General features: G+C 39.9%; 1 protein-coding gene across 6 annotated transcripts in view; it reads right to left on the bottom strand.

Annotated features, from left to right (window-relative positions):
* Nucleotides 1-3,931: 3,931 nt before the first annotated feature.
* The window catches only part of LOC106610690 (sorting nexin-14), a 32,218-nt gene continuing 21,714 nt past the window's right edge, over nt 3,932-14,435 (bottom strand). For 5 of the 6 annotated variants that reach the window (XM_014210164.2, XM_014210168.2, XM_014210167.2 and 2 more), the window contains 11 exons: nt 9,676-9,759; nt 9,333-9,433; nt 7,295-7,406; nt 7,078-7,118; nt 6,685-6,804; nt 6,150-6,273; nt 5,708-5,872; nt 5,460-5,555; nt 5,148-5,239; nt 4,529-4,585; nt 3,932-4,247 (listed from right to left, as the gene is read on the bottom strand). In XM_014210164.2, coding sequence (XP_014065639.1) covers nt 4,203-4,247; nt 4,529-4,585; nt 5,148-5,239; nt 5,460-5,555; nt 5,708-5,872; nt 6,150-6,273; nt 6,685-6,804; nt 7,078-7,118; nt 7,295-7,406; nt 9,333-9,433; nt 9,676-9,759 — 1,037 coding nt within the window. In that variant the 3' untranslated portion in view covers nt 3,932-4,202. The remainder of the gene's footprint in view (nt 4,248-4,528; nt 4,586-5,147; nt 5,240-5,459; nt 5,556-5,707; nt 5,873-6,149; nt 6,274-6,684; nt 6,805-7,077; nt 7,119-7,294; nt 7,407-9,332; nt 9,434-9,675; nt 9,760-14,435) is intronic. The other variant, XM_014210166.2, reaches the window with a different exon arrangement.

The following is a 14,435-nucleotide window of genomic DNA, read 5'->3' as shown; positions in this document are numbered from 1 at the left end:
TTCAAACATGTATGATGAAATAGTTGTGATCATTTTAAGGAGAACAAAAACGAGTTACATTTGAACACCGTCACAGAAGCTTCACTATTTGTCATCTTACAAGTTGTTTACTTGAAGAGATCTAGCTATCAAAACTAAATGTCACATACTGTTAAATGTTTTAAAAAAAATCGGAAACTCAAATGGCCTACTATTTAGAATGCAAGTATGGATATTTGGACACGGCCTCTTGTCTTAGTATGTGGGGAAGACTCTGGTGTATCCGAGTGTGCAACCTTGGGAACCTTATCTGTGATGCAATGGTGAGGCAGATGACTTCATCATTTAATGCTCACGCTTGATTTTGTGCCCCATGGTGAGTATCTCAACCCTAGTGGAAGGATCTGTTTTCATGATGGGCTTGAACTGTCCAGTATAAGTGGACTTGCCCCAGGTTGAGGGCTTGAGTACGACCATTGTGTTTCCATTGAGTATTCTAGATTCATAATTCATATCAAGTATGCAGATGAGGTCCAGTGGAATCACGTCAGTTTATGCATCCTGAACAGTGGAGCCATAAGGACAGCAGTAGTGTGTTATAGCTCATAATGGGTTCATAAAGTGTCTGAAAGTACTGCCAACTCGTTTAAGAACTCCTTATATTACTAACTAAACATTTTAAAGTGGAAAAGGAGTTACTGTAAAGTGACTGCTTTATACTGATGCTATTCATGACTTATGAAATGAAGGGTTTCACTTCTACAGTGTGAGGCTGTGCTAATATGGACACCATACATTTATTCTACATTGCTTCTTAAGGCACCATCACCATGGAGGTTCTATCAGTCTTACCATTTGGGAAGATTCAGGTACCAGTCAGTAAGTGATTATTTTAGTCACTGTTGTTGAAAAATATAATTGGAGAATATACATATTTCTTAAAGAATCACCACTCCTGTAGTACATTCACTGTAGACAATTACATAACTTTTTATGTCTTTATAGATATTTCTTAATTCCTTCCTCTACTTTTTGTGTGCAGCGTAGTCTTTGACCGACACATTCTCTTTTCGGATACTGACACCAAATGTAAAGATTAATACTGAATCCCTTTCTGGCGTCATCAACTTCCCAGGAATTCATGTTGAATACGACCTGTCACTGCTGGTGTGGGAACGTGTGACAGCCTTAAGCCTCCGCTGCTATCAGTGCTGTGTGCCCAGATATGAACCCCTGGATCCAGACATTTTGTATAAGCTGGTTCTACCGTCTTACATCGCAGACGGAGGAGATGGCTTTACCATGATCAAGGAGGAGAAGCTAACACATGATGCTGGTGAGCTCATTGGGCAGGGTGGCGGAAGTTTGGTTTGAACAGAACAGGAGACTGTTCGGGAGGGTGCAACGATACAGTCACATGGAAATTGTCATGTAAAATAGGTAATTATGTGAACTCTAATCATTACATTTCACCTCACTGAATATACTGCACTTGATTAGCACAATTGTAAATGTACTGAGGCCCTGTTGGTATAGACATTGTATGAGAAAAATAAGATCCCTTTGCCTCATGATAAATGGTAAATAGGATCATGTAGTAACTATTTTCGAAGATTAACATCCGAATGAAAAGTCCCAAATGAGAAATCGACCAGTGAGTGTTACTGAAGAGTAACAGCTGGTGTTAGAATTCATTAGCGTTGTGGGTACTCTGGCCCTGTTAAACACTTCAGAGTTGTTTCTCAGACCCAATGCAAGTCTTTGACAGAAACATATTACTGTATGTACACTCTAAACGACCTTTTCTTAAAAAAAATTCACACATGAAAAACGACTTCTGTATTGGTCACCTGGGGATCTGCTGTTTTAAGACTGTAATATATGACATTACAGATAATAAATAAATGGCCTTCGATTTCCAGTAAATATCTGTGAAGGGACTTGTAAATAAAGCCACCTAGTTATAGGAACACTTGAGTACTTGACAGAAGTGAATTATCGCTTCACGAGTACAGGCTTTAAATACTTGCTGACTTTGCTTATGGTGCCACACAGGCTTACAAAATATGCCATTAAAAGCATTAAACATCTTAACAGAATGACCTTGTTAATGAATATCTTTTTAGCTAATATTGTCTGTGACAACCTTGATGCCTGACCCCAAGCCACACAGTGAACCAATACTGTACTGTATGTGTTTGAATCATTTGATTTCAATCTAACCTTGCTATAGCATGAGGATTAACCTCCGCTTTTCTTTACTCTTGCCTCTAGGTGATGTGGACCGCTCTGTTTTCTCCAACTATATCACTGAGATGAAGCTGGTGTACCCAACCGTGGAGGGCCGCAATAAGTTCAGAAACCAATTGTCTGACTCTGTTACTGCTAGGCCTGCTATGGGGCCTATCCACACACCTGAGAAACACTGTCCACAAGATTACAATATGGCTGCTTTCTGTGGTGGTGTGGCACATACCAGTTTTTCTATTTTTGTAAAAAGGCTGCTGTTTACGAGAAAGCAAAGTATACTATATCAATAAAATGTATTTGTATCTGCATTACTATATATTTCTTACAGGTAACTGCCAAAATTAAGGAAACACCAACATGAAGTGTCTTAATAGGGCACTGGGTAGGTGCTTTTAGCAACGAGAGTGTATTTGCATACACTAGCGTTGCTTTCAATTGTATTGGGTTACACAAACTGTCGGTGGGTAGGATAGTTGGTCATTATGACGGGGGAATTTGAGGCAAAATATGTAAAGGAGCTTTTTTTGTCCACATATGGCACACGTGCAGGACTTATTTTGACATGAGGTAAGCTGAGAGGTTGGTCAACAACAGACCCACATTTGGAAAGTCTGTTTAATAATATGATCCTTTAGATATTTTGTCTCAAATTCCCCGTCATAATGACCAACTGTTTTGCCCACCGGCACAGTAAGTTGAAATGGAATTGTATTAAACTCAGGCTTCCCGGGGACTGTTTTTGTGCAACCCAAGACAACTGAAAGCAACACTAGAGTATATAAATACAGCGTTAGGCCACCACAAGCCCCCAAAACAGCTGCAATGCACCTGAGCATAGATTTGACAAGTGTTTGAAACTCTATTGGAAGGATGCCACAGCATTCTCCTCTGAGAAATTCCATAATTTGGTGTTTTGTTGATGGTGGAAAACGCTTCCAGGCACCACTCCAGAATTTCAAGTGGGTTGAGATCTGGTGACTGACAAACTCTTCCAAAGTCACTGGGATCTCTTCTTCTAGCCATGGTAGCCAAAATAATGGGTAACTTTACATTTGTATACATGACCCTAAGCATGATGGATGCTAATTGCTTATTTAACTCAGGAACCACACCTGTGTGGAAGCACCTGCTTTCAATATACTTTGTATTCTTAATTTACAAAAAGTTCCCTTTATTTTGTCAGTTACCCATTCGTACAGCTAAGTGGAAAAACTGCCAATCATTTTTTTGTCACTTTTCTAGAGCCCTGTATATTTCTTGCGGATTTTTTGCAATTCAGTCATGTTGACTGACATGTTTGTAAAGGATAAAATATTGTAGGCAAAAACGTTGATATTCAGACCTCTAAATTATTTCTAAGATTAAGAACTGACATGTCCTGTACATCTGCCGGGAGAGCCATTGTGTTTCACCTCAAGTGTTGACAGACCGATGGAGGAATCTAAAGAATCCTCTTCCATATCACTTTTTGAAATACCCATGGTATTAAAGTGTCCCTATTTCGAAAGCTTGCCGAGAAGGGAAGACTGCATGTTGCTAAGGACTACCGCAGAGTGCAGACTAAAAATGAGTCATGGACCTGAACACGTATTGATATAGGCCAGACAGGAAACCAGAAACCACGTGGGGAAGTTTACAAAATCAGTGACCAAGTTTGGACAAGCGTAGTCAGATTAATGTCATGAGTCTTGACAGTCAGGAACATCAGGATGTTTTTTTATTTTATCAATAAATATTTTATTAGCATAATCATGCTTATCTTCAAAACACATTTTTCCAGTGTTATACTTTTACGAATCTGTATCTTAGGAAATTGTCAATGGTAAAAAAAAATGACAGGCTAAGCACAGCTTACAGTAAAAATTATCACAAGTGCAGCGGTATCAATGGTTTATGTACATAGTCTATTGCACATGCAACAGATGAAGCAAAGACTAAAGCGAGTCCCCATCAAGCGAGTCCCCATCCTCTTGCTACATCCATGGAGCCATGTTAGGAGTCTCCTTCTGTCCCGGCTGCTGGTGAAAAAAATACATCAAATCCATGAATTAAAAATACGTATACAATGTATAAACAATGATTACCGCTGGAATGATTATAGGATGACGGTTCTGGCTTTTTACACAATGCACTTGTCGGTCGGTAGACCAAAATGTTGGCCTTTCAATTAAGTGAATTAAACATTTCAAGTAAGTAGAGTACAGAAACGTCTTGTAAATCGAATTTCGTGTTCCAACACACCTCTTACCAGATATGCGGGCGTCTCCCTTTTGAAGTTAAATTGAAATAATCTATTTACCTTGTTCAGTTCAGGAAACAGTTCTAGAAGAGCCAGGTCCAGTAAGACATAGGTCAACTGAGGAAAAGTGACAGAGGGATTATTAGAATGAATACAAATTCCTAAATTTGATTTTTCATCACTGATCTAAAATGTGTTTACTGCTGTCTAAATCATACAGTACAGCCATACAGTCGAGATTACCAACCCTTAAAAGACGCAATAAATTGTGGTAAACTATGTAGTGCAGTGTACTGTACTAAACACACTGAGCTACAATGAGCTACGGTATGTAGCAACCTTATACTCATGTTACACATGGCCTGTCTGAAATAATAATAATAATAATAATAACAATAAGGCTGCCTTTCCTGTGTTTACATGCAGGATAACAATTCACTGACTAACTGGCCTTCACAAGCCTCCAACATCTACAATGCCTGAGGATCCTAGTAAGGACCCTACAATGCCTAAGGACCCTACAATGCATGAGGACGCTAATGAGCTTTCACACTTCAACCAAGTCAGTTTTTGTGCATTTGAAACAACAATGTATGATAGTATTCTTTTCAACCCTGCATTCTCCTGTACTTTGTGTGATGCTAGTTGTAACTTTAGATGCCTCACTGCATCGTCGTACCTGTTTGTTAAGAACAGGCTGTTGTAGTCCATCGAAGAGCAGGCGGACCCCCTCGTACCTGGCCTCTTCTCCAATACACTTGCCCAGGAATTCTGAAGGGAAAACACTCGTCATCTTAGAGGGTCAAATCAATTGACTTCTGACTGTTTTCAATGAATAATACATTTTTTCTTGACTTTATAGCAAAAATTAAAAACACTTTTTCAACTACATAGAACCCAAAATAAGACCTAATAGTCCTCGCCAAGTTTCCCACTTTAACTTGAGATGTACTTCATGAAACCATCTGAATCTAAGATATCTACTAATGACCTGGAATGTATTTCATCATTTCCTCAAAGGTCTTCTTGGCCCTTTTCTGCTTATTTGCCAAGGAGCGTGGCTCACTGTTTTCACAGAACACAGCATCTAGTACACAAGGACAAACATCAAAATAAGAGTCATATCACTCATTGCTTTTGTATATCATTTTTTGTTTTACAAAATAGAAGGATAATAATAGAAAATAGTAGAAAAAATATATATAGAAAACAGTAGAAGGTCGGAGGTAAGCTAGCGACCTCTGAGCAGGGTGATGAGAGAAATGAGGCGGTGCTCCTGGAACACCTTGTCCAGTTTATGCTGCAGGTAGTGGTCTGTGTACGCCTCCAGGGTATTCTTTAACAGGATCCTCCCGCCCATCAGCAGGTGGTGCAGCCAATCAGGGATGCGAAAGACCACTCGACCTGCCAATGACAGTCAAGCAGTGGGAGAGTGATGAGATGCTAGGTTATGTCCAATCAATTATTGATTTTCTAAATAGGTATAGGATTTACGTAAGGTGGCAATAACACTGATTTACCCTCTGATTGGCTAGATAGAATTTTCACCATATTGTTTACACCTACTTAATTCTTTCATATCTCCACTAGTACCTAGTAGAGACCAATTAAGTATTGAGCGTTAAATTCCTGCACTACTTTGTCGCTGGATGGACAAATGCTATGGGTGAGGCCGACGTACCCACAAACATCAAGTAGTCATACACTCCTTCCACAGTGATCATCTCCATGAAGTAGTTCTGGTTATGTTTCTTCTCCGTGCTCTCTGATCGGTTGGCGTTGTTCTTGAATAGTTCATTGAAGAGCTAGGGAGTTCAAGCAAAGGTCAACAACACTTTAAAATGGAGGGGAATAACAAAATAACGACATGTAAAAACACATCCAGCAGTTATATTTAAAGGATCTGTTCCAATTCGGCTGAGCGATCAAGTGGCTCTCCTAACTAGAAACACGAAACACTTGTCAACTAAGGAAAGCGTGTGTGAGTATGGGAGTCTAAGCATGCCAGACACAGGTCGAAAAATTATTTGCATCTCTTCCAAATATTTCATGTGCATTTGATTTAGCTTCCCCAGTCTAATGGTACCAATGGACTAGTGCAAAGTCAAACCTTCCCCCGACCCCAACTCAGCAGGCTAGGTAAGCCAAATCAAGCACACCTAAAATATTTGAAAGAAATGAAATACTATTTACAGCCAGGTGTAGTGTAAGCCCACCTTCTTATCATTCTCTGACGTGGGACTGAGGATGGTCAGCTCTGGCCGGCTGGGTTTGGGCTTGGGCGATTCACAGGAGTTAAAGAAGGAATTGAGGAATGGCTCCAAATGCTGCCCTTTCTAAAACAGAAAAAACACAGGGGAGATTCCTTATAGGTTACTGTGAAGGCACTCTTAAACAGGTAAATGTGTTATTTGACATTTAAGTTACAGGATCCCTGCTGTTCACATTTATTTCAACTAGCATACTATAATAACATAGCTGACATGACGTATAAGTGGATTCCACAGGCATGTTTGGCTTACATTCCTAAATGACTATCCCAGGAATTATTTTACAAGGATGCCGCCACAACGTTCTTTCCCAACCCAAGTCGGAAATGCATGACTTACTTCTTTTATCAGTTTGCTGGGCACTGATTTGATGATCTTCCCTGTCGGAAAATAAACAATGTTAAACTCAAATGAGTTCAACAATGAGCTCAACAGGAGAGCAGGTTGTGAGAGATGTTATTAACATAGAACTCTTGGCCACGTTACAATGACCATAGGAGTCGGCAAGATGGCACAAACATATCTGAGACGAGGCTACTTGGCCAGTGTTGCATACCTAGATTGACATCAGGGAGCATCTTGTCCACAAACTGAGAGTCCATACTGTGAGGGGAGAGGAAGTCTGCTAGCAGCTGACTGTTGCTCAGCTCAGGGTGTTGGAGCAGTTTCTGGAAAATAAACAGAAAGATCCAACAATCTTCACTTTGTTGACATATTCAGTAAGGGCTGGCATAGAATAGCACTTAGTTATTAATTTGTAACAATGGCTCCCCACCCCCTGAGTCACCACACATACTTGAGAAGCTGGAACCAGTTCAGGGTCAACCACAGTAACCCTGTATTTGGGGTTTGGCGGTCGATTCTGAACCCAGCAGCCCTGGGATTTGAACCATAAACCCTCTAGTTGCTAATACCTCTCTAGCCTCTACATCAGCTACATAAGCTGACATAGTTCCATTGGGAGAGACCAGCTATTTCCCGAAGCATGGCCTCTCTGTTGTAAGGTGAAGTTTCCGCTGGACGCTGATCTTTGAGTCAATTTTGTATTGTCCTTACTAATGTATAACCTGTTAGGGCTAGGGGGCAGTATTGACACGGCCGGATAAAACACGTACCCGATTTAATCTGGTTACTACTCCTGCCCAGTAACTAGAATATGCATATAATTATTGGCTTTGGATAGAAAACACCCTAAAGTTTCTAAAACTGTTTGAATGGTGTCTGTGAGTATAACAGAACTCAAATGGCAGGCCAAAACCTGAGAAGATTCCATGCAGGAAGTGGCCTGTCTGAGAAGTTGTGTTTCATCTTGGCTCTTTTTATTGAAGACTGAGGATCTTTGCTCTAACGTGACACTTCCTACGGCTCCCATAGGCTCTCAGAGCCCGGGAAAAAGCTGAACGATATCGAGGCAGCCTCTGGCTGAAACACATTATCGCTTTTGGCAAGTGGCCGATCAGAGTACTATGGGCTTAGGCGCGTGCCCGAGTTGACCGAATGCTTTATTTTCTTTCGTCTGTTTACCTAAACGCAGATTCCCGGTCGGAATATTATCGCTTTTTTATGAGAAATTGATTTTAAACAGCGGTTGACATGCTTCGAAGTACGGTAATGGAATATTTAGATTTTTTTTGTCACGAATTGCGCCATGCTCGTCACCCTTATTTACCCTTTCGGATAGTGTCTTGAACGCACGAACAAAACGCCGCTGTTTGGATATAACTATGGATTATTTTGAACCAAACCAACATTTGTTATTGAAGTAGAAGTCCTGGGAGTGCATTCTGACGAAGACAGCAAAGGTAATAACATTTTTCTTATAGTAAATCTGACTTTGGTGAGTACTAAATTTGCTGGGTGTCTAAATAGCTAGCCCTGTGATGCCGGGCTATCTACTGAGAATATTGCAAAATGTGCTTTCACCGAAAAGCTATTTTAAAATCGGACATATCAAGTGCATAGAGGAGTTCTGTATCTATAATTCTTAAAATAATTGTTATGCTTTTTGTGAACGTTTATCGTGAGTAATTTAGTAAATTCACCGGCAGTGTTCGGTGGGAATGCTAGTCACATGCTAGTCACATGCTAAATGTAAAAAGCTGTTTTTTGATATAAATATGAACTTGATTGAACAAAACATGCATGTATTGTATAACATAATGTCCTAGGGTTGTGTCATCTGATGAAGATCATCAAAGGTTAGTGCTGCATTTAGCTGTGGTTTGGGTTTATGTGACATTATATGCTAGCTTGAAAAATGGGTGTCTGATTATTTCTGGCTGGGTACTCTGCTGACATAATCTAATGTTTTGCTTTCGTTGTAAAGCCTTTTTGAAATCGGACAGTGTGGTTAGATTAACGAGAGTCTTGTCTTTAAAATGGTGTAAAATAGTCATATGTTTGAAAAATTGAAGTTTTTGCATTTTTGAATAACGCGCCACGGGATTACACTGGCTGTTACGTAGGTGGGACGATTTGGTGCCACCTACCCTAGAGAGGTTAAGGTTAGGATTCGGGGAGGGGAAGCTGATCCTACATCTGTACCTATGGGAAACGTCACCCTGGCGCTTGTTGAGTCCATAATGACTACCTACCTGGAGGTACTCCTGGAACTCCTCCCGCTTGGAGGTCAGGAACTCATAGTTCTTGGGGCCGATGATTCTTTTGGAAGGCAGCTGGGCGTCTGGGAATGAGCCTGTTGTGACAGAGGAGCACAAAATAAAAACAAATCCTGGATGAGAAGGCTTGAAGACAATTAAACAATGTGAAAATACTGTTATAACTATTCTTAGAAATGGGTGGAATTATTCAGTGTGAGAAGAAACATTTGGCCAATGTTCGAGATTCATATGTTCTGGCTGTCAATTTACAATGGACGATGCGATTGGTGGTTACAGGGACTGAAACCTGAAGAAATCATCTAAAACATGTACTTACCATGAAACTCAGTGAGTTTTGATTCAAGGACATAAAATTCCAGATATCTTCTGTACACAGACCAGTGCTCGGTCTCATGACCCACTGTGAAATACAAAGGGGAACAATATGTCAATATTAAGAGTGGACATACTGTCTTCAGAAAGTACCCCTTGACTTTTTCCATATTTTGTTGTGTTACAAAGTAGGATTAAATTGTCTTTTTTTGTGAACGATCTACACAAAATACTCTAATGTCAAAGTGGAAGAAAAAGTCTAACATTGGGGAAACAAAATGACAAATAAAACACTAATATACTATCTTGATTAGATAAGTACAGTTGAAGTCGGAAGTTTACATACACTTAGATTGGAGTCATTAAAACTCGTTTTTCAACCACTCCACAAATTTCTTGTTAACAAACTATAGTTTTGGCAAATCGGTTAGGACTTGTTAAGTGGTGATTCTAACTGACCTAAAACAGGGAATCTTTACTAGGATTAAATGTCAGGAATTGTAAAAAACTGAGTTTAAAAGTATTTGGCTAAGGTGTATGTAAACCTCCGACCAACTGTATTCAACCCCCAACATGTTAGAGTCACCTTTGGCAGTGATTATGGCTGTGAATTTTCCTGGGTAAGTCTGTAAGAGCTTTGGATACCTGGATTGCACATTCTTTTTAAAATTCTTCAAGCTCTGTTAAGTTGGTTGCAGATCATTGCTAGACAGCCACTTTCAAGTCTTGCCATACATTTTCAAGACGATTTAAGTCAAATCTGTAACTAGGCCACTCAGGAACATTCAATGTCATCTTGTAAATAACCACAGTGTACAGTGCCTTCATAAAGTATTCAGACCCCTTGCCTTATTCCACTTTGTTACGTTAGACTCATTCTAAAATTGATCAAATAAAATACTCACTAATCTGCACACAATATCCCATAATGACAAAGCAAAAACAGATTTTAGAATTTTTTGCTAATTTATTAAAAATAAAAAACAGGAAGACCTTATTTACATAAATATTCTGACCCTTTGATATGAGACATGAAATTGAGCTCAGGTGAATCCTGTTTCCACTGATCATCCTTGAGATGTTTCTACAACTTGGAGTCTACCTGTGGTAAATTTCATTGATGAGATATGTGCTTTTCCAAATCATGTCTGTCTATATAAAAAAAAGGTCCCACAGTTGACAGTGCATGTCAGAGCAAAAACCAAGCCTTGGAGGTCGAAGGAATTGTCCGTAGAGCTCCGAGACAGGATTGTGTAGAGGCACAAATATGGGCAAGGGTATCAAAACATTTCTGCAGCATTGAAGGTCACCAAGAACACATTCTTAAATGGAAGAAGTTTGGAAACACCAAGACTCTTCCTAGAGCTGGCCACCCAGCCAAACTGAGCAATCGGGGGAGAAGGGCCTTGGTCAGGGAGATGACCTAGAACCCGATGGTCACGCTGACAGAGCTCCAGAGTTCCTCTGTGGAGATGGGAGAACCTTCCAGAGCGACAACCATCTCTTCAGCACTCCACCAAATCAGGCCTTTATGGTAGAGTGGCCAGACGGAAGCCACTCCTCAGTAAAAGGCACATGACAGCCCGCTAGGAGTTTGCCAAAAGGCACCTAAAGACTCTCAGACCATGAGACACAAGATTCTCTGGTCTGATGAAACCAAGATTGTACTCTTTGGCCTAAATGCCAAGTGTCACGTCTGGAGGAAACCTGGCAACATCCCTACGGTGAAGCATGGTGGCAGCATCATGCTGTGGGGGTGTTTTTCAGCGGCAGGGACTGGGAGACTAGTCAGGATCGAGACAAAGGGTGAGCAAAGCGGTCATCAAGGCAAAGGTTGGCTACTTTCAAGAATCTGAAATATATTTTGATTTGTTTAACACTTTTTTGGTTACTACATGATTCCATGTGTGTTAATTCATACTTTTGATGTCTTCACTACTATTCTACAATGTAGAAAATAGTAAAACTAAAGAAAGACCCTGGAATGAGTAGGTGTCCCAACTTTTGAATGGTACTGTATGCAAATGTGATATTTCAATTTTTTTTACATAAATTAGCAAAAATGTATAAAAAACTGTTTTTGCTTTGTCATTATGGGGTATTGTGTGTAGATTGAATTGTTTTTTTCCCTCATCAATCAATTTTAGAATAAGGCTGTAACCTAACAAAATGTGGAAAAAGTCAAGGGGTCTGAATACTTTCCGAAGGCACTGTATATTTGGGCATGGTGTTTTATGCTTTGTGTATGGTCCTGCTGAAAGGTGAATTTGTCTCCCAGTGTCTATTGGAAAGCCGACAACCAGGTTTTTCTCTAAAATGTTGCCTGTGGTTAGCTCTATTCTGCTCATTTTTATCTTTAACTCCCTAGTCCTTGCAGATGACAAGCATACCCATAACATGATGCAGCCACCACCATGCTTGAAAATATGAAGAGTGGTACTCAGTGATGTGTGGTGTTGGATTTGACCAAAACATAAAGCTTTGTATTCAGGACATAAAGTTAATTCTTTGCAATTTTTTTTGCAGTTTTACTTTAGTGCCTTGTTGCAAAAATGATGCATATTTTGAAATAGTTGTATTATGTACAGGCTTGCTTCTTTTCACTCTGTCAATTAGGTTAGTATTGTGACCATTGACCACTGGCCTCATGGTGAAATCCCTGAGCGATTTCCTTCCTCTCCCGCAACTAAGTTAGGAAGGACACTGGTATCTTTGTAGTGACTGGGTGTATTGATACACCATCAAAGTGTAATGAATAACTTCACCATGCTCAAAGGATTTTCAGTGTGTGCTTTTTTACCCATCTATCAATAGGCGCCCTTCTTTGCGAGGCATTGGAAAACCTCCCTGGTCTGTGTGGTTGAATCGGTGTTTGAAATTCACTGCTCGACTGAGGGACCTCACAGATAATGTTATGTGTGGGTTACAGAAATTAGGTAGTCAATCAAAAAATCATGTTAAAACACTATTATTGCAAACAGAGTTCATGCAACTTATTAAGCAAATTTTGACTCAAGACATTTCAGCTTTCATTTTTAAATAATAAAAAAAATGAATAACATAATTCCACCTTGAAATTATGGGGTATTATGTGTAGGCCAGTGACAAAAAAAAAAATCTAAATTTAATCCATTTTATATTCAGGCTGTAACAACAAAATGTGGAAAAAGTCAAGGGGTGTGAATACAGTAGGCCTACATACTCTAAATATCTCGGCAAAATCATCACTTGTGTATCTGTTTTGCTATAAGTAGGAAGCTTAAGGTATTTGAAATATTTGATGGAAAGAAAAAGTCGATGACTGACAGAACACAGGAAACTCTAATTGAGTTAGAGTTGTCATCGAATTACTTGCATTATGTGAGCAACAGGCAGCATGATAATAGATCATGAAGCCGAATTTCATCCAGTGCTAATGGAGTATAGAACAGCCTTGTTTAGCCATTGTAGATTTGAACCTATTCAAAAAAGCCCTTTTAGACCCATATACAGTTGAAGTCGGAAGTTTACATACACCTTGGCCAAATACATTACATTTTTTCACAATTCCTGACATTTAATCCTAGTAAAAATTCCCTGTCTTAGGTCAGTTAGGATCACCACTTTATTTTAAGAATGTGAAATGTCAGAATAATAGTAGAGAGAATGATTTATTTCAGCTTTCGTCACATTCCCAGTGGGTCAGACATTTACATACACTCAATTAGTATTTGGTAGCATTACCTTTAAATTGTTTAACTTGGGTCAAACGTTTCACGTAGTCTTCCACAAGCTTCCCACAATAAGTTGGGTGAATTTTGGCTTATTCCTCCTGACAGAGCTGGTGTAACTGAGTCAGGTTTTGTAGGCCTCCTTGCTCACACAGGCTTTTTCAGTTCTGCCCACAGATTTTCTATGGGCTTGAGGTCAGGGCTTTGTGATGGCCACTCCAATACCTTGACTTTGTTGTCCTTAAGCCATTTTGACACAACTTTGGAAGTATGCTTGGGGTCATTGTCCATTTGGAAAACCAATTTGCGACCAAGCTTTAACTTCCTGACTGATGTCTTGAGATGTTGCTTCAATACATCCACACAATTTTCCATTCCTCATGATGCCATCTATATTGTGAAGTGCACCAGTCCCTCTTGCAGCAGAGCACCCCCACAACATGATGCTGCCACCCCCGTGCTTCACGGTTGGGATGGTATTCTTTGGCTTGCAAGCCTCCCCCTTTTTCCTCCAAACATAACGATGGTCATTATGGCCAAACAGTTCTATTTTTGTTTCATCAAACCAGAGGATTGTGCAGTTGCAAACCGTAGTCTGGCTTTTTTATGAGGGTTTTGGAGTGGTGGCTTTTTCCTTGCTGAGTGACCTTTCAGGTTATGTCGGACTTGTTTTACTGTGGATATAGATACTTTTGTACACATTTCCTCCAGCATCTTCACAAGGTCCTTTGCTGTTGATCTGGGATTAATTTGCACTTTTCGCACCAAAGTACATTAATCTCTAGGAGATGGAACACGTCTCCATCCTGAGCGGTATGACGGCTGCATGGTCCCATGGTGTTCATACTTGCGTACTATTGTTGGTACAGATGAACGTGGTACCTTCAGCGTTTGGAAATTGCTCCCAAGGATGAACCAGACTTGTGGAGGTCTACAATTTGTTTTCTGAGGTCTTGGCTGATTTCTTTTGATTTTCCCATGATTTCACGCAAAGAGGCACTGAGTTTGAAGGTAGGCCTTGAAATACATCCACAGGTACACCTCCAATTGACTC

This window comes from Salmo salar, chromosome ssa09 (assembly GCF_905237065.1).
Source record: "Salmo salar chromosome ssa09, Ssal_v3.1, whole genome shotgun sequence".
NCBI classification, from domain to species: domain Eukaryota; kingdom Metazoa; phylum Chordata; class Actinopteri; order Salmoniformes; family Salmonidae; genus Salmo; species Salmo salar.
The sequence above is the reverse complement of the archived record's forward strand: the minus strand, read 5'-3'. Positions and strand labels throughout refer to the sequence as shown.